The sequence below is a fragment of the Bubalus kerabau genome, chromosome 7 (genome assembly GCF_029407905.1).
Source record: "Bubalus kerabau isolate K-KA32 ecotype Philippines breed swamp buffalo chromosome 7, PCC_UOA_SB_1v2, whole genome shotgun sequence".
Lineage (NCBI taxonomy): Eukaryota > Metazoa > Chordata > Mammalia > Artiodactyla > Bovidae > Bubalus > Bubalus kerabau.
In genome coordinates this window covers 120,088,281-120,111,659 of record NC_073630.1, presented here as the reverse complement: position 1 = coordinate 120,111,659, position 23,379 = coordinate 120,088,281, and the positions used below count along the sequence as shown (strand labels likewise).

Here is a 23,379-nt window from a genome sequence, read left to right as displayed (position 1 = left end):
TCGCTCACATTTTGTTATTAAATGAAGCTGCTTTCTTCGTGGTAAAACAGTGTTTTGAAACAAACACAGTCAGTTTCAAAATTGGTGGTTCTGAAGATTTTGAGCATAAGGGTCTCTGTGTGCCTCTGAAATTGGCGGGCCTCAATAGAAACGAGCCAGTCCTGCAGGTGGGTTCCGGGTCCAGGGGCCGCCTCGAGCCTCGCTCCAGTAGAGCCTGCCACTCCTGTGGGGGGTGGGGGGGGCGGGGGGGGCCCCCGAGGGCCACGCTGCCGTGAGCGGAGCGGACGCCTTGGCGTCTGGCTTGACGGAGCACGCGCGCTTGCTCGTGTCTGCCTCTGTGCTCAGCCTGTCAGGCTGTTTTGGTTGAAGTTTTCAAGAAAATGGGGCATCACACAGCTATTTACTTGGGAAGGGGAGGAATATTTTCGTAGACTTCTCAGTCCGTTGTGGGTATTTTTTGAGGCAGTCTACCAGAGCCCGAGTACTTCTTGGCTGTTGGCTGCAAGGTGGGCCTTACACTGTCACCAGAGTGAGGGGGCTCTGCTCCGTCACCATCTGTTGGGGTTGCCCAGCCTTCAGGTGGTTTTTGAGCATCCGACCTTGATCGTTTGGGAATCCCTGGTTCACTGAGTGGGTTGCACAGATCTGCCTGGTGGTCTTCAGTGTCCAGTTCAGCAGCGCTGTCCTCAGTGTGGACCACCCCACCGCCGTCACTGTGGTCTTCTTCGGAAGGGCCTCTACACGCTGAGAAGCTTCCAGGTCCAGTGCCGAGTGTCCCTTTGCCGGAGTTCTGAGTTTTGCTTGAAAGCTCGGGTTTTGTGGTTGGCCGCAAGAGGGTCCTCCTCCGCGAGTCCCCTGGCCTGCTCCCCCTCTGCTCGCCGCCCCGCCTCTCCAGGGGCAGTGCCCTCTGCAGGCCCAGAGCTGCAGAGCACGTGCACCGCGGCAGGAGGTCGAGGGCGTCTGCACACGTGACTTTCTGGGAAGCGTCCTTGTGCCTCCGTTCGTCCAGGAGATGCCTCCCCAGCTGTAATAGGCGGGAACCCTGAGTCTCCCTTCTCAAGGACAGCAGGGTCTTGACCAGCCTGCTGTTTCTCAAGCTCTGTTAGGACATGACCGCACACGCTTGCCCTCCTCCCCAGCCCCACAGTCTCTGCGGGAAGTGACAGGTGGGAGTGTTGGGGTGGAGGGGCCAGGGCCAGGTCGGCCGGGAGCTCTCCCGGGGCCTCTGGGTGCAGCCACACTGAGGCTCGGCTGCCGCCCCCTCCGCCCGCCCCCCGCGTAGTCGCTGCAGCAGCTGTGAGCGCACACCCCAGCCTTGCCCCCCAGGCCCTGGCAGGCTGCCTGGCGTGTGAATGGGGCACCACGGCCCCAAGGTCAGGGTGACTATGTGGGCTGCGGGACGTGGTGCCCACTGGTGTGCGTTGCTGTGCCAGGTTGATCTGAGATTGTGAAACAAGTGTGGGGTCTGCTGTTTCTCTCACACACCTCGTCTGGAAGCGTAATTTCAGATCTCAAAAAATGCCAGTGTCTTCCTACAGCAGTCCTCGCCTTTGGTCACATCTAGCTGATGTGCCCAACCCAGAGCTCTGGTCCCGTCCCTGCCAGCATAACTTGGGGCTGCGCTCAGACCAGCGGGCAGGGACCATCCCCTCTTCACGAAAACGTGCAGCAGCCAGGCTCGCCCGCGGCTCCAGGACCCTCCCGGGACCCTCGCTCGTCCTCCTGCCACCTTCGCTCTGTGCTTTCTGTCGCGGGGATGGGTCGCAACCTGGGCGTGGGCCTTTGCCCTGCCCCCTGGGAGCCTGGGAGCTGCGGCCCGCTGCGTTGTCTCTGTGTCCGAGCTGGCGCAGTGCCTGTGCGGAGGGGTCCCTGAGGAGTGTGTATGTGCTGTCCCCACGCCATCTGTGGCTCTGTGCTCACGACGAGCACGTCTTCACACAGCGTTCCTGATTCAGGCTCAGGCCTGGCCTTGGCCCCGCCCAGCTCTCCGGTGTGGGAATGGCTCTGAGAGGCACTGCATGAGAGGCTGGCGTGAAGCGTTTTGGTAAAACATGCAGTGAGAGCCGACAGTGGAAATGCAGACAGAGGTGAGGGTCCGAGGGCCCCTGCCGAGGCTCCGTGCGGTTCCAGAGCGCTCGCAGAGCGTGTGTGCCCGCCTGTGTGCGCGTGCAGAGCAGGCCCTCATGCCTGCAGCATCGTTCTTCAGGTGTGTGTGGGTTCAGGAACGGGCGCAGTTCCCCTTCGCTTGCTCTCTCAGCCCCTCCGTCCCCTGCTGGTGAGGGCATAGGACACTGGGGTGTCCGCGGGGAGATCGTGTCCCGACGTCCCCCAGTGTCAGCCCTTCTGCTCGGCTACACTAAACAGTGAGCGGGAGCAGACTAGTCGGTGGGTGGCGTGAGGCGCTGCTCCAGCGGGGACGGGGGTGCCATGCTCCCTGAAGTCTGTGGGGGCTGTCAGTCGCTCAGAGGAGGACCGTCTTCCCAGGTGCGAGGTGACGCACCACAGGGAGCGTGCATGTGGCTGACATGCGAGTTCACGCACGTGTGGTTGCAGTCAGAGCTGGTGCACGTGAACGGAGCCCTGGGCCCCTGTTCTCTCTAGAGGTCACTCTCTCTGATGGCCGGAAGGGTGTTGAGTGTGTAAAGCAGTTGTGGAAAGTAACGGATGAGGTGGCCACGTTCATCAGGGAGAGGAGGAGCTGACCTCCCCACGAGGTTGCCAGCGCGGAGTTCTCGTTCTGTCAGACTCACCTCAGGCTCTTCTCTGGACAGGCTCTGGATCGTCCCTGGGTGCCACAGGGTGGGTACGCAGTGAAGTCGTTTGGGAGAACTCTCAGTCAGCTCGAAGGCCCCGTGGTGAGAGACACCATTGGCTGTGCAGTGAGCTCTCTCCTGCTCCCTCAGCTGTGTGCGTCTTGCTGAGTCAGTCAGGAGGAGGCTGCAGGCCCAGGGACTCGCTGCCCTCGGAGCGCGGTGTTCTGGCCTGCATAGAGGGACGTGGTTTGTGGGAGGTCAGGGAGAGCGTGCTCTGCCAGTTTTCCAGTCTTTAATTCAGCGTGTCTTCTCGTATCTGTTTTGTTAACTAGGAAAACGAGCACCTGAAGAAGTTCCAGGTGACGTGGGAGCTGCACAACAAGCACCTCTTTGAAGACCTGGTCTTCTCTGAGCCGCTTCTCCAGAGCAACCTGCCAGCCCTGGTGTCGCAGATCAGGTAGTCGGTCTCCCCCGCGTGCGTCCTGCCCCTGGGGCGCAGCAGCTGTGCGCCTGGACACCTCTGCCGCGGCAGTTCCTGCCTGGAAAGTGCAGGGCTTAGGGGAGAATGCCGCTTGGGGAGAAAGCTCACAACCCCATGAGTAATACAGTTAAACTTAGAATAACAAACCCAGGATTGATGCGACCAAGAGTTAACGTCACAGATTTCTCCTGATAAAGGAAAGCTGCGGTACAAGGTGCTTTACTTGACGAGACGCGGGTTCTGCTCAGTGGCCATGGGGTGGTCCCCTCTGTGGCACTTGGGTGGGGAGGGAGGTGGGCTGATGGGGCCGGGGGCGCAGGAGGGGGCCCGGTCGCCTGTCCGGTCTCTCAGACGCGCCCCCCGCCTCCGGGCTCGGGGCTTCCTGCTGCAGCGTGTCTCCGGAGCTCCATCAGGCGTGCCGAGCATGGAGTCCCGTACCGTTCTCGGGATCCCTCCCTCTGGCGGTGGGGAGGAGAGAAGCCCCCGTCTCCATCAGGCGTGCCGGGCATGGAGTTCCGCCCCGTGCTCGGGGTCCCTCCCTCTGGTGGTCGGGAGGAGAGAAGCCCTGTCTTTGTTCCTCACTACTCACGTGCATTTCCATACATAGTCTTGACTGCTTTTTGATTTGCCTTTTTTTTTTTTTAATAGAAATGATCTCATAAGTTGACTCATTTAAAGAAACTGACTTAACTCAGGAAGGTCCTGTGTCTCGGTGGTTTGGTTTGGTTTTTTAATTTATTCATTTATTTCTGGCCGCACTGGGTCTTCCTGCCACTCGGGCTTTTCTCCGGCCGCGGTGAGCGGGGGCAGCTCTTCGCTGCAGCACGCAGGCTTCCCGTCGAGGGGGCGTCTCGTTGCCGAGCACAGGCCCAGGAGTGGTGGCGCTCGGGCTTAGTTGCTCTGCGGCGTGTGGGATCTTCCCGGACTCGGCGCCGAGCCCGTGTCCCTTGCATCGGCAGGTGGACTCTTGACCGTTCTGCCTTCAGGGAAGTCCTTGTGCCTATGTTTTTTAAGAGCTTTATTGAGGTCTAATTCACAAGCCATATTAATTCACTTAAAGTGTGTGATTCAGCAGCTGTAATTACATTTTTAATAATAATTGGATGACCACCACCAGTATTTCCAAAACTTGCCTGTTGCCCCAGATAGACTCCGTCACCATTACATGCTGACCTCCATTCCTTTTGAGGTGCTCTAGTCTGCAGGCCCCACCCTGCCCACTTCCCCTTGCAGTCAGCCTGTCGAGGAGCTGGCACCACGGCTCCTGCAGGGCCACCGGGCCAGGTGATGCAGCGTGCACGCCTAGGGCCCAGCTGGCCCGTCTGTGTGGCCACAGTTGGCGATGGAGTGGCCGCCCTGCCAGACTCTGCTGTCCCTCCGGGGGCCAGGAACCTGCTGCAGCTGCTTAGCTTGTGGTGTTTTCTGAAGCTGTGGACTGACTTGGTCTTTATTTTCAATACATAGTAATCATTAAGGGAATATTTAATTAGGCTTGTAAATAAGTAAACTTACCCACAGTGATTTTATGTCATTTTCCTTCTCACTTCTCACCACATACTGTTTCACACAGACATTGTTCATTGTAGATACCACCACCTGTTATGTGGGGTGGTTGTGTTTGCAGAGTGACTGTTGAGAGAATGGCCTGTGTGCTGGACCGATGATGCTGTCTGACCCTGAGGACACTTCCTGCCATCGGGGGGCTTCCTGTTCTGTCTGCACTCCAGCTTGTGCTTTCCGGTCGTGCTCTGATTGCCCTCAGAAGTCCAGGACCACCCCTGCCCCCACCCGCAGCTGCTTTGCCCTCCCCTGGCTCTGAGCAGGTCTGCAGCAGAGCACAGGAGAGCACCTCGGGCCTCGGGCGGTGCAGGGGAGGCAGGGCAGCCCCACGTGGGAGGCGGGTCTGTGATGGCAGGGCTATAGAGGCCCAGGAGGACCACGTCACTGCCTCATGGGCTGCCACGCTCTTCCCTGGGTGCCCGTGTGCTCTGCGGAGCCCAGAGCCGCCTTGGCGAGGCCTGGGGCTCAGGGCACTGAAGAGCGGTGTGTCCTGGGGCCAGGCACAGCTTTAGGAGGGCAGTCCTGGGGTGTGAGCCCTGGCGTCGCAGGGCTGCCGTGGTTCCAGCTGGGTCCCGGCCTGCCCTTTGCTGCACAGCTTGTCAGAGACGTGGGTTTCTGTGTCTCCCTCTGATGCGTGGGACCCATGCAGACGCTGCAGCACACAGGACCCTGTCCACGTGGTGTGCGTCTCCACACAGTGGACACCAGCGAGGAGAGGGCGCTGTCTGCACCCGTGGAACCCTGCTCGTTTTTCAGTCACGTTGTTTGTTTTAATTACAAAATCATTAGGTTGCCGTTGCAATCTGGAATTCAGAAATAAAGTTCTGAAAACAGGAAGTCATGATGAAAAGTAGTACCGTAAAAAATTTGGTGTTGCTTCCAGACTTTTTTCCAGCGTCCACACCTCACCCCGCCCCAGCACACACATGCATTTTAAACATGGCATAGCCCTAGCTCTACTTCACGTGGGAGCATTTCCATTTCGGACGCATGTGTGAGTGTGTGCATGTGCGTTTGGGCGTAAGCAGGTCGGTATCTCTCAGAGTCTGGGAAGCCCCGTGTGGTGTAGCAGCTCTGACCCCAGTGGGCAGCTTCCAGTTCTTCTGTGTAAACAGCACTGATAATAACCCTGCACACCAGCCTGTGCTCCTGAGCAGTTATAAGTGTTGGTTTGGATTTAGAAATTCCTTGTTAGGAGGTCTTTATTACCGTTATTTTGGCTCAGATGTTGACATGTTCAGAGATTAGGAAAACAAACGGTTTCTAAAGACAGCCTGCCTCATAAGATGAGCTGCCCCCTCCCCCGCGCTCCCAAGTGCCCTCTTCTTCAGAAATCCAGCTGTTTATCTGGTGTCTGTCTTTTGTTTTCTGTTAATTCTCTCATGTGTCGTCTTACCATCTTTCTTAACAAGATATGGTAGAGAATAAATGAAACTGTAATTGTATTTTTTTGAATTGAATTTCGTGTTGTACTTAATGTGAAAGCCTGGCCCAGAGTTTGTATTTCTTATTAAATGTTGTGTTTTCTCTGGATCAGTGTATCTGAACGGGCAGGAATCCTTTTCCAGCCCACTTGTTGTGAACGCGTCTCTGGGCCTTAGTCTTTTTAGAGCGGCGTCCCTCACCACTCATTTTTTATCAGATCTGTTCCTTGTCTGAGCTGCTGCTTTTGGCCAGACTCGGCTCTGGGCGCTTGGCCTATATCTTGCACGTGCTGGGCAGCAGGCTTGGGGCGGGGCAGTGGGGGTCCCCGCCGCCTCGGGAGGGGAGGTGCTAGCAGGGCGGTCACAGGCCTCTGTCCGCAGGCTGGGGACCACGACGCACGACGGCTGCTGCGAGGACACGTACAGCGCGCTGCTGCAGCGGTTCCAGCGCTCCGAGGAGGAGCTGCGCGCCGTGGCCGCCGAGTGGCTGCAGTGCCAGAAGAGGATTGACGCCTACGTGGACGAGCAGGTGGGTGCCCGCGGGGGCGTGCCCGTGGACGCGGGGGGGGGGGGGGGGGGGGGTGCGGGGCGGGGGCGTGCCTGGGGCGGGGCAGGAGGGGCGCCCAGGCTCCGTGCCGCCTGCAGGGTCTCTGGGAGCCGCTCCGGCCCTCGGGAACTGTTGACTGACACTTCCCGTCCAGAGCCTGGGGGCACACGCCCAAGGGACCCACAGCGCCCCTTGTCCACCCACGCTGCTGCGTCTGAACGGGAGCACAGGCCTGGGGCACGTGGGCGGGTCCAGCGTGGGGAGGCGGGGCACAGGCCCCTGTGTCCCAGCCTGTCCGGCAGCACGAGCCGGCTGCCTGCCTCACCCGGGCAGTGGGAGCAGGGAGGTGCTCGACACGGAGCTCTCCCAAGGGGACGGGGTGAGGGCTGAGGGAAGCCGTGACGGAGCTCAGGGCGCACCTCTGAGGCCATGGGGAGACACGCCTTTGGTTCTGGCTGAAGATGTGCGCTGGGCTAGTGTCTGCCTCCGACCACGACCATGAGTGCCGCCCGGCCTCTGCTGTGGTCCTTGGTCTCAGAGCTGCTGCCTGAGCCATTCGAGGGGTTGAGACACGGGAAGGGCTGGACACGTTCCTGGGTCGCCATTTGTTCCAGCCTCTCCGCGTTTCGTGGAGTCCCAGGAGTCTTGCGGCCTCAGGGACCGTCCTATCCACAGGGGCTGTCTTGTTCAGGACATGGGAAAGCTCTCCTCCTCGTCCTCCCCCGCGTGGTCGGGCTGTCCGCCCACCGGTGCTGCTGGCAGCCTTCCGGATTGGCGCTGCTGAGCCGAGCTTGGCTGGGGCGGCTCGTTCTGTGCGGCCGCACCCGGCCTCTTCGCAGCCCGTGCGCCCCTGGCGTGTGGCCTCTGGAGTTGCTCTGTGCTTGTGACGCGCTGCCCACTGTCCTGTGCTTCTCGCAGAGGGCAGTGGTGGCTTGGGGTTTTCTTCATGGGACACTTGTTCTCCAGCTGTGCTTGTCCTGACCCCTGACCCCTCAGCTTCAGCCCCTATGGGCGGGGCTGGCCCACGTTGCCTGGCGGATGCTGCTGCCCTCCCACTGCCCTCCCTAGGCAGCCTTCATCCGGACCTCCAGCAGCTGAGTCAGGCCAAGGGGACAAGCACGGCCCGCCCCCTGCACACTCGCCACGTGCTCTGAGGAGCCTACTCTCTGGGCTGGGGGAGCGTGGGGTGTGGGGACCCACCATGCCTCTCCGCACAGGGCTGCGAGCGAGTGGGGGGCTCAGCTATCTGAGACCAGGTTCCCCGCCTCAGGTAGGGCCCCTCCTCAGGGTGCTCTGGACTCCAGAGCTGCATTTGGACAGTCTGAAACCCCACAAGCCCCGTGGGTGTTCCCTGAGAACCTTCTGGGTCTGTGTGGACGATAGGCTGCTGCGAGGACAGCAAGCGGCACACCATCCGTCCGACGGCGCCCGGCGCTGTGGTCCTGGGCAGTGGTGCTGGCGCTCTCCCTTGGCTTGCCTCTGGGTCCTGTGAGAATCTGCAGTCATGACAGACCTGCAGGCAGAGACGCTGCTCCCTGGTGAATCCGCCAGAGGGCCAGCCAGGGGCTGAAAGACTGGCAGCAGAAGTTCACAGGCTGTCACTGGGAAGCCTGTGCTGAGGACGGTTGTAGTCAGACTCCCGGAGTCCGGATGTGAGGGCTGCGGGGTCTCCAGGGCAACTCCGACCAGGCTGGACCCCTGCAGGAGATGCAGGGCAGCCTGAGGACCCTGCGAGCCAACAGGGTGCATGACCTAGACGAAGTGGACAAACTCCAAAACACAGGACCAGCGAGACCTAAATCATGAGAAAGTGGAGAAACTCAATAAACCTATAACTAGTAAGGATATTGAGTCAGTAATCAAAAATCTCCCAACAAAGAAAATTTCAGGACCCAGCGGCTTCACAGGTGAATTCTAGCAAACATTTAAGAATTAATACCCACCCTTCTTAGAGTTTTCCAGAAAACTAAAAGGGAGGAAACACTTCCTAACTCATTCTGATGCCAAAGACACTACAAGAAAACTACAGACCAAAACTATAGTTCTGTAATGAGTATCGATGCAGAAATCCTTAACAGGATACGCACAAGCAGAATTCAGCATATTTAAAGGTCTATATGGGTATGTCTTCCTTTTTCTCCTTTGCTTTTCGCTTCTCTTCTTTTCACAGCTATTTGTAAGGCCTCCTCAGACAACCGTTTTGCTTTTCTGCATTTCTTTTTCTCGGGGATGGTCTTGATCCCTGTCTCCTGTACAATGTCAGGAACCTCCATCCATAGTCCATCAGGCACTGTATCTATCAGATCTAGGCCCTTAAATCTATTTCCCATTTCCAGTGAATAATCATAATGGATTTGATTTAGGTCATACCTGAATGGTCTAGTGGTTTTCCCTACTTCCTTTAATTTAAGTCTTAATTTGGCAATAAGGAGTTCATGATCTGAGCCACATTCAGCTCCTGGTCTTGTTTTTGCTGACTGTATAGAGCTTCTCCATCTTTGGCTGCAAAAAATATAATCAAGCTGATTTTGTTGTTGACCGTCTGGTGATGTCCATGTGTAGAGTCTTCTCTTGTGTTGTTGGAAGAGGGTGTTTGCTATGACCAAATGACTGTCTGGGGAGGCCTTACAAATAGCTGAGAAAAGAAGAGAAGCGAAAAACAAAGGAGAAAAGGAAAGATATAAGCATCTGAATGTGGAGTTCCAAAGAACAGCAAGGAGAGATAAGAAAGCCTTCCTCAGTGATCAGTGCAAAAAATAGAGGAAAACAATAGAATGGGAAAGACTAGCGATCTCTTCAAGAAAATTAGAGATACCAAGGGAATATTTCGTACAAAGATGAGCTCAATAAAGGACAGAAATGTTATGGACCTAACAGAAGCAGAAGATACTAAGAGGAAGTGGCAAGAATACACAGGAAAACTGTACAAAAAAGATCTTCACAACCCAGATAATCAGGATGGTGTGATCACTCACCTAGAGCCAGACATTCTGGAATGCGAAGTCAGTGGGCCTTAGGAAGCATCACTACAAACACAGCTAGTGGAGGTGATGGAATTCCAGCTGAGCTATTTCAAATCCTAGATGATGATGCTGTGAAAGTGCTGCACTCAATATGCCAGCAAATTTGGAAAACTCAGCAGTGACCACAGGACTGGAAAAGGTCAGTTTTCAGTCCAGTCTCAAAGAAAGGCAATGCCAAAGAATGTTCAAACTACTGCACAATTGCGCTCATCTCACATGCTAGCAAAGTTTTGAGCATCTCAAAATTCTCCAAGTCAGGCTTCAACAGGACGTGAACCGTGAACTTCCAGATGTTCAAGCTGGTTTTAGACAAGGCAGAGGAACCAGAGATCAAATTGCCAACATCCCCTGGATCATGGAAAAAGCTCAAAATTCTCCAAGTCAGGCTTCAACAGGACGTGAACCGTGAACTTCCAGATGTTCAAGCTGGTTTTAGACAAGGCAGAGGAACCAGAGATCAAATTGCCAACATCCCCTGGATCATGGAAAAAGCAAGAGAGTTCCAGAAAACCATCTATTTCTGCTTTATTGATTATGCCAAAGCCTTTGACTGTGTGGATCACAATAAACTGTGGAAAATTCTGAAAGAGATGCGAATACCAGACCACCTGACCTGCCTCTTGAGAAACCTTTATGCAGGTTAGGAAGCAACAGTTAGAACTGGACATGGAACAACAGACTGGTTCCAAATAGATGCCATCCAGCCATCTCATCCTCTGTCATCCCTTTCTCCTCCCACCTTCAGTCTTTCCCAGCATCAGGGTCTTTTCAAATGAGTTAGCTCTTCACATCAGGTGGCCAGAGTATTGGAGTTTCAGCTTTAGCATTAGTCCTTCCAAAGAACACCCAGGACTGATTTCCTTTAGGATGGACTGCTTGGTTCTCCTTGCAGTCCAAGGGACTCTCGAGAGTCTTCTCCAACACCACAGTTCAAAGGCATCAATTCTTCGGTGCTCAGCCTTCCTTATGGTCCAACTCTCACATGCAGACATGACTACTGGAAAAACCATTGCTGTGACTACATGGACCCTTGTCAGCAAAGTAGTCTCGGCTTTTTAATATGCTGTCTAGGTTGGTCATAGGTTTTCTTCCAAGGAGCAAGTGTTTTTTAATTTCATGGCTTCAGTCACTGTCCACAGTGATTTTGGAGCCCCCCACAAAAATGAAATCTGTCACTGTTTCCACTTTTACCCCATTTATTTGCTATGAAGTGATGGAACCGGATGCCATTATCTTCATTTTTTGAATGCTGAGTTTAAAGCCAGCATTTTCACTCTCCTCTTTCACCTTCATCAAGAGGTTCTTTAGTTCTGCTTTGCTTTCTGCCATTAAAGTGATGTCATCTCCATATCTGAGGTTATTGATATTTCTCCAACAATCTTGATTCCAGCTTGTGCTTCATCAGCCGAGCATTTCGCATGATGTACTCTGCATATAAGTTAAATAAGTAGGGTGACAATATACAGCTTTGACATGCTCCTTTCCCAGTTTTGAACCATTCAGCTGTTCCATATCCAGTTCTAGTGTTGAATTACATTAGGCTTCCTAATTTTGAGATATTGCATTCCTGGAATTAAGCCCTACTAGAGTATATATTATTGTTTAATCCATTATTAGGTATTCTGTTGAGGATCTTTATTACTACATCTGTATTCTGAGGTGTTACTGAGTTTTCATCTTTCAGGTCCTGTTTGTTTTGTATAAAGGTTATGCTAATCTCATAGAATGAATGGAAAAGCTTTCCTTTTTTTTTTTTTTTTTTTCAGTTTTCAGGAATAGTTCAACTTTCCTGTTCCATGAAGGAAAAGGATAGACTAATAGATCCCGCCTTAAAGCTTTGGGACCTGGTTCATTGTTGCAGGGGGAGGAAGAGGGACTCAAAATTTTTTACTGCCTTTTCAATAAACACTGTGTTTATGAGCCTGTTTGGGGATTTCTGCTTCTTAAGTGAGTTTTACAAATTTATATTTGCCTGGGAAATTATGCACATCCTTCAGACACAGGGGTGGGTGTAAGCTGCGCTCACGGGGCGCTGACAGCAATGGGGGCTTGACAGCTGCAGGATGGTCCATTCCCTCCTCTGGCTTCAGGCCGCAGAGGGAGCGCGAGGGGGCCGGGCAGGCGGCAGGCAGTGCTCCCGGCACCCCAGCTGCGCCCACGCCTCCCCCAGCTCTGCCCACGGCCTCCCCACAGCTGTGCCCACGCCTCCCCCCAGCTCTGCCCATGCCTCCCCCCAGCTCTGCCCACGGCCTCCCCCCAGCTCTGCCCACGGCCTCCCCCTAGCTGTGCCCACGCCTTCCCCCAGCTCTGCCCATGGCCTCCCCGTAGCTGTGCCTACGCCTCCCCCCAGCTCTGCCCATGCTTCCCCCTAGCTGTGCCCACACCTCCCCCTAGCTCTGCCCACAGCCTCCCCGCAGCTCTGCCCACGGCCTCCCCCCAGCTCTGCCCACGGCCTCCCCCTAGCTCTGCCCACGGCCTCCCCCTAGCTCTGCCCACGCCTCCCCCCAGCTCTGCCCATGCTTCCCCCTAGCTGTGTCCACGGCCTCCCCCCAGCTCTGCCCACGGCCTCCCCCCAGCTCTGCCCATGCTTCCCCCTAGCTGTGCCCACACCTCCCCCCAGCTCTGCCCACGGCCTCCCCGCAGCTCTGCCCACGGCCTCCCCCCAGCTCTGCCCACGGCCTCCCCCTAGCTGTGCCCACGCCTCCTCCCAGCTCTGCCCATGCTTCCCCCTAGCTGTGTCCACGGCCTCCCCCCAGCTCTGCCCACGGCCTCCCCCCAGCTCTGCCCATGCTTCCCCCTAGCTGTGTCCACGGCCTCCCCACAGCTGTGCCCACGGCCTCCCCACAGCTGTGCCCACGGCCTCCCCCCAGCTCTGCCCACGGCCTCCCCCCAGCTGTGCCCACGGCCTCCCCACAGCTCTGCCCACGGCCTCCCCACACAAGCTGTGCCCACAGCCTCCCCACAGCTGTGCCCACGGCCTCCCCACAGCTGTGCCCACGGCCTCCCCACAGCTGTGCCCGAGGCCTCCCCACAGCTGTGCCCGTGGCCTCCCCCCAGCTCTGCCCGTGGCCTCCCCCCAGCTCTGCCCACGGCCTCCCCCCAACTCTGCCCATGGCCTCCCCCTAGCTGTGCCCACGGCCTCCCCCCAGCTCTGCCCACGGCCTCCCCCTAGCTGTGCCTACGCCTCCCCCCAGCTCTGCCCACGGCCTCCCCACAGCTGTGCCCACGGCCTCCCCACGCAAGCTGTGCCCACGGCCTCCCCACAGCTCTGCCCACGGCCTCCCCCTAGCTGTGCCTACGCCTCCCCCCAGCTCTGCCCACGGCCTCCCCCCAGCTCTGCCCACGGCCTCCCCCTAGCTGTGCCTACGCCTCACCCCAGCTCTGCCCACGGCCTCCCCACAGCTCTGCCCACGGCCTCCCCACGCAAGCTTTGCCCACGGCCTCCCCACAGCTGTGCCCATGGCCTCCCCCTAGCTGTGCCTACGCCTCCCCCCAGCTCTGCCCACGGCCTCCCCACAGCTCTGCCCACGGCCTCCCCACGCAAGCTGTGCCCACGGCCTCCCCCCAGCTCTGCCCATGGCCTCCCCCCAGCTCTGCCCACGGCCTCCCCACAGATGTGCCCGTGGCCTCCCCCCAGCCCTGCCCGTGCCCTACACGCCCCCCACCCCAGCTGCCGGAAGTCTGTATTGTTTGGAACATCAGTCCATTGACTCGACTTCTGAAGCACACTGTGCAGGGCCAGCGAGCTGCTGGTGCGCCGCCTGTGTGCAGCTCTTCTTTCACTGAGAGGCATCCTGTGCTCGCGTGTCCTCCTGTTGCAGAAAGGCCCCTTCCTGTGTGTCTCTGTCCGTGCTCACTCCCACCGTGTCTGTGGTTCATTTCTTCCCTTGTTCAGCCTGGCAGGAAGTTCAGAGAACCAACTTTTGGGTTTACTGATGACATTTACTTCTGGGTTTTTCCAATAATTTCAGCTTTTACCTTTACTTCCTTACTAGTTGAAGTTTTGTATTAAGTTATGCTTGTTTCATTTGGAGGGTGTATTGGTCATTTTTGTCTGACTTGAAGATGTGATCGGCTGTTTAGTAGGCAGTTGGGCAGCTGCCCTGTGTTGGCTGGAGGGGAGCCCCTGTGGGTGGTACTTCCTTCCTTGTAGGACATGCCCCCCTCCAAGTGTTCCAATCATTTGGAAGATATGTATCCCATTCCTTCCTTTTAGCGGTAGTGCTTCAGCTTTTAATAATTTGTAAGAATACATCTATATGATTATCACTTAGTCATTTCATAGTCTCCTCCTTCATGTAAGTCAGTGCCTTGAGCCCGTTCCTAATTCCTGTTCCCCCAGTTTCTTACTTGTTGTGGTCAAGTCTGCCTTCTCAGATCTGGCTGCCCTCGCAGTTCGCGAGTCTGCGGTGCCGCTGTGCCAGCCGCGCTCACTCTTGTGGCGGTCACCGCCGTCCGGCTCCGGCACGTGCTTGCTCATCTTGGGCTGAGGCTCATGGCCACACGGCAGCCCTGGCGCCCACCCTGGCCCGCAGCGCGCGGGGACCATCTCCTCCCTGTGTTGGCGGGCCCATCTCTGATCTCTCAGTTTCTCTTTTTGGTGTGAATTCATCTCTGTTTTTCGTGCACGAAAACTGTGATGATTTTGAGTGAGTCAGTGTGAGCTGCTGAGGTGGAGAGTCCGGTGACCTTTCTGTAGTTGGAGCTTCTTCTGTCTCCACACGTGGTCTCTTGCATCATTTAAAAAGTCTTCCCTCGAAAGTGTCCTGGTAGCTCTTGCTGGTACTAAGACTTTCTGTTTTTGCATCCCCCGTGCATTTCACCTAGATGACGATGAAGACCAAGCAGCGCATGCTGACGGAGGACTGGGAGCTCTTTAAGCAGAGGCGGTTCATCGAAGAGCAGGTGCGTGTGGGTGGGAGGGCGTTGTCGGAGTGAAGCTGTTCGCCACAGAGCAAAGGGCTGCGGAGCCCACCTTGCACGTCTTGCTCGGCAGACCTGTTTGCAGGCTGGTTCTCCTTTCCGCTTCCTCGTCTCTGTACTCCTCCAGGAACACAGCGTTTATGGAGTGGCTCTCCCGGCCCACAGCCTCCCCGTGTCCCCACAGGCTCCTCCTGGGTTGGTGCTGTGTCTCCGGATTCCCTTCCAGGGGCGACGCACAGTGAGGCCCCAGGGCCAGGCCGGGTCCATTCCTCGTGTGCCGGGGTTGTGCTGTCTCGCGGCTGCTACCCACCCGGCTCACCCCTTCCTGCCTCAGGCTCTCCCCGCCCTGCCCGCCACCTTGGCGGCACTCCCCGGCCCGGCATGCTGGTCTTGGGGCATTACGTCACCGGGAGACTTGCCTGCTTGCCCCGGTGCCTGCGCCGATGTCTGCTGGCTGCTCTCGCAGTGAGAGCCCTCGGCCTCTGCTCCCCTCCCGCCCTTGGTCCCTTCTGGGCAGTGCGGGTAGACAGGGCACCTGCAGCCCGCGCTCAGCGTGTGGCCTGCGTCAGACGGGCGCCACCCGTGCCTGTGCCCGAGCTGGTCCGTGGCCCTTTGCTGAAACGCAGAGGCGCGCCTGCCCTGGCGGGAGGTGAGGCGCTGCCCCTCGGTGCCCCCGGCCCACCGCTTCTCTAGGCACGGCTGGTGCGCTCTGCTCTGCAGCGGCCTTGCTCCCCCTGCCGGCACCACGGGTGCTGCCCGGCCAGCTGCCATCCTGCCCCGTGTGGACAGTGTCTGCGTAGCCTGTGGGCTCGGGCTGCGGCCGCTCTGTGTGCGTGGGCCCGGGGGCTCAGGGCGGCGCTCGGCGCTCCTGCTGGCCTGGGCAGCCCGTGCCCGGACAGCGGCGTCCACGCTGCCTCCTGCACCGTGCTCAGGCCTGGCGCACCCCGGCGGCCTCCCCACCTCCCCGGCAGGGCTGCTGAGCTCCCGTGCCTCGTGGTTTCCCCTGAAGTTTGGTTTCTCACCTGTCTCTTCATCCAGAATCTAAGCTCCTGGGGGCAGTGATTATCTCCTGGGGGCTGCGAGTCCCCAGCCCACGGGAGGGCCAGGGCAAGGGCTGGGTGTCCCCCATGAGGGCGTCACGGGGTGTGTGCTCCTGAGGCACCTGGTGGACTCAGCCCCCTAACCTCTGTCCGGGCCTCTCCCTGCCTGCGCAGCACACTGCTCGTCTGCCCCCCTTCCCAGCCCTGGCCCTCCTGAGGAAGCTGCAGGCAGCAGGTCTCTGAGTGGGACGTGCACAGCATCAGAATCACCGAAAAATACAGCCGTGTCATGAGACAGGTCTTGCAAAATTAACCTGTTGGCTCATGATTTCCTCCAGTTCACGAAAAAGAAAGCCGTCGCTGGCGAGAACAGCTTCACGGACACCATGCGGCACGTGCTGTCGTCGCGGCTGAGCGTGCCCGACTGCCCCAACTGCAACTACCGGCGGAGGTGAGCACGTGCAGGACCCCTGGGCGCTGCCCGGCCCGCTGGCCCTGCGCTGACCGCCTCACGCCCCGCAGGTGTGCTTGTGACGACTGCAGCCTCTCCCACATCCTCACCTGCGGCATCGTGGACCCCCCGGCCGCGGGCGACATCCACATTCACCAGCTGCCCCTTCCGGTGGACGCAGCTCCCGACTGCCTGTCCGAGATGCGGCCGCCCGGCGCGTCGTCAGCCAGCTCAGGGTCGGCGTCCAGCTCTCCCATCACCGTTCAGCAACATCCCAGACTCATCCTCACCGACAATGGCTCTGCACCAACGTTGTAAGTCGTGACTTTGTCAGCAGGTTTCTCATGACAACTCATCCGATTCCAAGGTGTAGACCCAGTGATGTCTGCAGAAGTATGGGCAGTGTTAAGGGTGCTTTTCAAGAAAAAGGACCCTTCATTTTTTAAAATCGCTTTTAACACATGGACGCAGTAAGCCCAAGCATGGACCCTGTTTCGTGAGCTGCCGGGTGCAGTGAGGCAGGCGCACCGGTCTGCTGGGAGCACCTCCAATGCTGGCCTGGCCTGCGCCCATCCTCCTCGTCTTCAGCTGGCGTCCACGCTTGCTCCGTGTCCTGCTGAGAGCTCGGATGGTCACTTTAGCAAGCGACTGAGAGGTTCTGCCCGTGTTCCCACATCAACCGCCAGACGTTTTTGTGCGAGCAAGGGGTCACCAGTTCACAGGGTGGGAAGCAGGCCCCATCCGACTCCTGGATGGGCCGTTCCCTTGGTGGGTGTTTATTTAAGAGATTAAACATACCCTCCGCGTGTCATGGCGCCCGTGTGGGTCAGGAGCCTGGGGGAGGGACAGTCGCCCCGACCTTGCTTCCCGTGTTCCTCGGGATTCTCGCCTCCCGACCTGGATCTCGTGTGGTGGCCCCGAGGCTCTCCTTTGGAGTCCCTCAGTTCTCCGTGTGGCTTTGATCTCGGACGCTGAGCTCTGTGGCTGCTCTCACTGAGCCCTGTGCTCCCTCGGAGCCTGTGCAGGGCAGAGAGGGCTGTCAACAGCCAGGCATGAGCCGGCTCAGGACGGAGTGGCTGCAGCCAAGCGCCGGTCATCAGGGCAGAGCCCAGGCTGGCAGAGTGCCACCTGCTCCTGGGTCTTAGTGGCTGACGCCAGCCGTGGGCGCACACGCTGCGGGCGGGGCGGAGCCAGGACCACGCGAGGCACTGTGGGCACCTGGCCGCCCGCACCGTGGGGTCTGTGTCTTCCCACAGACACGGCCATCCCAGACCCCCCTGGCTCTGGGCCACGCATGTCCTTTTCCTGCTGCTGCTCCGAGTGTGAGATGGACGTGCAGCGTTTCCGTGGCGGGGCTGCAGGGCTGCCTGGACGCCTGAGTCTGGAGTCACCACGCTGCAGGCAGCGCATGGGTCTGCTGCTTCACTCGGCTCCCCCGGGGTGGTGTGGGTGCCGCGCAGGGCAGTGCCCGTGGCAGCTCCGGGGGACTGCGCACGATGGTCCTTGGACTCAGCTCTCCCGGAAGTGCGGTGAAGCTGAGTCTGGCTGTTCTGGACCATCTGCCCTGAAGCCCAAAGGGCTCCAGTTCTTAGGCTTTCTCCTTCCGGAAGGTTGAGGCTCACGGTGGATGCGGAGGCATGATGGTGTAGGCCCACGGGGCGTCGCTTACTGTCAGGCCTTGAGCCACGTTCGCTGAGCTGGGCGCTCCGTGCCAGCTCTTCTCAGGCACCAGAAAGCCTTACGTTTGAAGTGGTCTTCACAGCCTTGAAGTCACGTTACTTTTTTTTTGTAGATACTCCATTTGCCTATCACTTGGATGTCTTGCCAAAGCTGCTAACTATGATTTTGCAATGGACTTGCCTGCAGCTGGCCTTGTGGTGAAAATTCAGTGTTTTGTCACATAAGTGCTTTTAATGTTTCATTCAGCTGGCTGTCTCTGAAATTTTGGTGGTTATAAAAACAAACAATGAAGACCTAAGGTTGGTTTCTGTACCCCTTTAATTACAATAAAAAATAGCATTTGCTTGAAATTGACAGAGAGAGAGAACAGTTGTACACCCGGGCGCTTCAAGTTGATCTATTGAAATTTGGTGGTTTCCTTAATGTTTCTCCGTTCAGAGTTTTGTTTTCCGTTCTTCTGGACAGAACAAGCGGTCCTCTTCGGGCATTTTCCTCCTGGTCCAGGTTACTGGGAGCCGCTGAGATGCATGCGTGGGGCCCAGTGTTGCGCTCCTGTGCACGAGCGTGGCTCTCCGGGTGGGCAGCGCGCGGTCCTCAGCGGCCACGGCCCCGCGGTGACGTCTCTGCGTGTCTCAGTTGCAGTGACGATGAAGACGTCGCCCCGCTGTCGGCCAAGTTTGCCGACATTTACCCCCTGAGTAACTACGAGGACGCTGAGGTGGTGGCCAGCATGAACGGCGTCCATGGAGAGCTGAACGGCGGCGGGGAGAACCTGGCCCTGAAGGACGAGGTACACGCCCAGCCTCCGCATCACATGATGAGTCACCCCAGACGGTGTCCGGGGTTTGAGCGTTCTGTGTTATTCTGGTTTAAAAAGCATAAGTTACAAGTGACTATCTTTGTGACTGTCTTTAAAGTCTCCTCAGGTAAGCAGTACCAGCAGCAGTTCCTCAGAAGCTGACGACGAGGAGGCAGACGGCGAGAGTAGTGGGGAACCCCCGGGAGCCCCGAAGGAGGACACGGCTCTGGGGAGCGGGAGCCCCAGGAAAGAGGAAAGTAAAGTGGACAGTCCACCCCCGTCTTACCCAGCTCAGCAGGTACGGCTTTATTTCCTTGAACTTGGTTTTGCCCAGGCTGTCTTCTCTGTGTCTGGTTTCTCTCGACGTGAGTGCTACTGAACACAAAAATACGTTACTGTGAAAAACTTGTGAAGATTAGACCGGTGAGAACCGAGACCACTTTGCCAGACTGTCATCTTTTTTCTTGGAGACTCTGGTCTTATGATAGATGCTCAGGCAGGTCCTAAAGGAAGAGCACGTGAGGGCCAAGGCCGAGGAAACCATTGTAGTAGGTGGTGCAGCCTATAGGAGAGGGGGCCCTGAAGGTGTGCCCTGGGCCCTCGGCCCCCACTTCGTCCCCTCGCCCTGGTCCAGGACCTGCTCACCCCAGCCCCTGCGCACCCCCAAGCCCGTGATCACCCCCAGCCCCTCCTCACCCCCAGCCCCTGGTTCCCCCCCGTGCCTGCTCACCCCAGCCCCCGGTCCCCCCAGCCCCTGCGCACCCCCAAGCCTGTGATCACCCCCAGCCCCTCCTTACCCCCAGCCCCTGTGCACCCCCAGCCCATGATCACCCCCAGCCCCAGTGCATCCCCAGCCCCTGCTCACCCCAGCCCCTGTGCACCCCCAGCCCCTGCGCACCCTCGGCCCTTCCTCACCCCCAGCCCCCGGTCCCCCCCAGCGCCTGCTCACCCCAGCCCCTGTGCACCCCCAGCACGTGATCACCCCCAGCCCCTGCGCACTCTCAGCCTGTGATCACCGTTGATTTATGCAGGTACACACATTCTTCTCTACTGACGAGAAAGGCCTACCCTGACACACTGCCCCTTCCCCGCCCAGCGGCGTGTCCTGCCAGCTTGGTGGAGCTCGCTGCCTCGTGCTCTGCTGCTGGCCTCTGTGTCCTGCTGTGGAGACGGGTCCTGGTTGTGCTGTGCTTTGTTTTCAGTCTGCTGGTGGATACTTGTGTTTGCCTCCCTTTACTTTCCCATCGTAAACTCTCCAGTGAGTGGCCTCACGTGTCTGACGCCTCACACGTAGGCGGTTTTGTCCCCAGGAGGGTCACCAGCAGCGGCTTTCCCCAGTCAGAGCGTGGTGGCCTCCCCTGCTGTCCCAGGGGAGAGTTTTGAACTCTTGCCAATCTAATAGATGAGAAATGGTAGCCCTGTGAGGTTTCAGTTTTTATTTCACTTTTTATGGGCAAAGTTAAGCTTTCTGTCATAGACATTTAAGGGCTGTGTGGGCTGTTTCCTTTTCTATCTAGTGTTTGGGTTTAAGAGTTCTTTAAACAAGTCCTTTATCAAGTATGTGATCCACAAATATTTTCTTTTGGGCTGTGATGCGTCTTATTAGTTGTTTTTTTTTTCAGTGTTTTTGAAAAGCAAAAGTTACTGATTTTGATGCATTCCAGTTTATCAGCTTTTTCTTTTATGAATCATGCTTTTGATGGCATATCCAAAAAACTTCTGCCTAATACAAAACTGTTTTGCTGTGAAAGGTTTGTAATTTTAGCTCTTGCTCAGGTCTGTGGTCCACTCAGCTCAGTTTTGCTAGTGGTCTGCGGCGAGGGTCGTTTGATACCCAGCTGGCACAGCGCCTGTGTCAGAAAGACCACCCTCCCCGCTGCATCGCAAGGGTCGCTGGTTGCAAACCAGCTGGTGGCTGAGGGCCCACGGCCACCATGCCCGGCGTCCTGCCCCGTGGCCTCCGCACCCAGAAACCCGTGCTCTGCTCGACTGTCGCTGGATTGTAAGTTTAGAAATCAGGCAGGATCTGCCTTACTCTTGTTGGGCCTTTTTCAAAATTGTTGAAGCTGTTCAGAGTCCTTTGCATTTCCGTATATGTTTTTTTCCAGGTGGGAAAGTGAAAGTGGTTCAGTTGTGTCCGACTCTTTGCGACCTCATGGACTATACAGTCCAGAATACTGGAGTGGGTAGCTGTTCCCTTCTCCGGGGAATCTTCCCAGTCTAGGGATGGAACCCAGGTCTCCTGCATTGCAGGCAGATTCTTTACCAGCCGAGCCACTAGGGAACCCTGGGTTGGAATGTTAAGTTTTTTAGAATTAATTTTTGTTAGAGTATAGTTGTTTTGTAATGTTGTGTTCGCTTCATATACATTTTATTTTTCTGTTTTTGGGTAGGGGCCACATCTCATGGCTTATAGGATCTTAGTTCCTGACCAGGTATTGAACCTGGGCCATGGCAGTGGAAGTGCTGAGTCCTCACCGCTCGGCCGCCAGGGAACGCCCCCCATGTGCATTTTAGGGACAACTTGTTACCTTCTACAAAAGACCTGTGGATTTTAATAGAGGTTGCCTTGAATTCTTGAATATTTGATAGAATTCATCACCAAAACCCTCTGGACCTGATCTTCTATTTGTGGGATGATGAGGATCAATTTTGGGAAAACAGACTTACGAACATTGCACATGCTATTTCTTTCCATTTGTTTAGGTCATCTTTAATTTCTTTCTGTAATTTTTAAAAATTTCTAGTCTTTGTTTCTTAAGTTTATTAAGATTTTAGATGTTTTTTGATTGTATAGTAAAGGTATTTTCTAATTTTGGTTTCTTTCTCTTTCTTTAACATTCATTCTTTGGCTGAGCTGGGTTTAGGGCGGCACACGGGGTCTTCCCATCCTCCTTGCGGCGTGAGGACTCTTAGTTGCGGCATGTGAGATCTAGTGCCCTGACCAGGGTTGGAACTCGGGGGGCCCCCTGCATCGGGAGCACAAAGTCTTAGCCACCGGACCACCAGGGAAGTCCCTGGTTTCGATTTACAATTGATTGTTGGTAATATATAGAAATACAGTCAATTCTTATGTATTGATTTTGAATTCTGCAGCTTTGCTAATAAACTTATTTGTCCTAGAGTGGTTGAGGTTTTGTGGGTTTGTTTTGGGGTTTTTTTGGTAGATTACTTTGGGTTTTATACATACAAAATCGTGTTGTCTGTGAGTGAACAAGTTTGACTTCTTCCTTTACAGCCTGGATTCTTTTAATTTCCTACTCTTGCTTTATTGAGCTAGCTAGAACCTCTAGTACAGCATTGAATAGAAGTGGTGCAAGCAGACACCTTTGCCTGTTGCCAGGCGTAAGGGGGGACAGCGTTGAATCTTTAACCAGCAAAATACGATGGTAGCTGTCGGTTTTCCTTAGACGTCCTTTGTCCCTAAGGAAGCTCTGTCCTACTCCTTAGTTTTGTTTTGGTTTTTTTTGAGATTTTTATCGTGAATATTCATTGGGTTTGTAAGATGCCTGTTCTGCATCTCTTGAGATGTCCCTGTGGCTTTCATCCTTTGTTCTGTTACCAAGTTGTTTCTCATCAAGGAATTTTGAACCAATCTTGTGTTCCTGGGATAAATCCCACCTGGTCATGACATATAGTCTTTTTTTTTAATATATGTTGCTTGACTGGTTTGCTAATGTCTTGTTAGGATTTCTACATCTATGTTAATGAAGGATATTGGTCTGTTGTCTATGATGTCTTTGAAACTCAGCATTAAAAAAACTTAAGATCATAGCATCCAGTCCCATCACTTCATGGCAAATAGAAGGGGAAAAAGTGAAAGCAATGACAGATTTTTATTTTGCTGGGCTCCAAAATCACTGCAGATGGTGACTGCAGCCATGAAATTAAAAGATACGAAGAGTCAGACACGACTTAGCTACGGAACAACAGCAGCAACAGTGACGTCTTTGCCTCAGAGAATGAGCTGAGGAGTGTGTGTTCTGCCTATATTTTCTGAAGGAATTTGTCTGAGATTGATACTTCTTAAATATTTGATGGAATTCACCAGTGAAATCCCGTGGACCTGATCTTTTTAATTAAAATTTCGTTTACTTGATACAGGTCTGTTCAGATTTTTTATTTCTTCTTGGATTGAGTTTAATGATTTGTGTCTTTTTAGGAATTTATCCATTTCATCTAAGTTGTCTAACTTGATGTCTCATGGTTGTTTATTATCTCTTTTTAGTTCTGTGGAGTCTAGCAATGTTAATTCCTGATTTGGGTAATTTTATTTACTACTTTTTAACTCTCTCAGTCACTCTGGCTATATTTTTGTAAATCAGTTTTTGTTTTTTTTTTTTTCTATTTTTCTCTTTTTTGCTTCATTGATTTCTGTTCTGATCTCCATTATTTTTTTTATATATTCTTGGGGTTAATTTTTTCTATTCCTAGCTTGTTAAATCTAAGGCTGAGATTACTGATTTTAGAGCTTCCAAATTTACTAAGACTTGTTTTATGGCCTAACATGTGATCTAACCTAGATGTGCACTTGAAAATTGTGTTCTGCCCCTCTTAGGTGAAATGTCCTATAAATGAAACTTCGGTCAAATTGATAGCGTTATTCAAGTCTTCTGTATCCTAACTGATTTTCTATCTAATTCTAAAAATTACTGAGAGAGACATATCGAAGTCTTCTGTTACAACTTTTGGATTATC

General features: G+C 55.3%; 1 protein-coding gene across 8 annotated transcripts in view; it reads left to right on the top strand.

Moving 5' to 3' along the window:
- FAM193A (family with sequence similarity 193 member A) overlaps nt 1-23,379 on the top strand; it is a 156,042-nt gene that overhangs the window by 98,306 nt on the left and 34,357 nt on the right. For all 8 annotated transcript variants that reach the window (XM_055589259.1, XM_055589261.1, XM_055589257.1 and 5 more), the window contains 7 exons: nt 3,086-3,210; nt 6,600-6,747; nt 14,616-14,693; nt 16,090-16,202; nt 16,274-16,516; nt 18,519-18,672; nt 18,800-18,979. In XM_055589259.1, the coding sequence (XP_055445234.1) occupies nt 3,086-3,210; nt 6,600-6,747; nt 14,616-14,693; nt 16,090-16,202; nt 16,274-16,516; nt 18,519-18,672; nt 18,800-18,979 (1,041 nt within the window). The remainder of the gene's footprint in view (nt 1-3,085; nt 3,211-6,599; nt 6,748-14,615; nt 14,694-16,089; nt 16,203-16,273; nt 16,517-18,518; nt 18,673-18,799; nt 18,980-23,379) is intronic.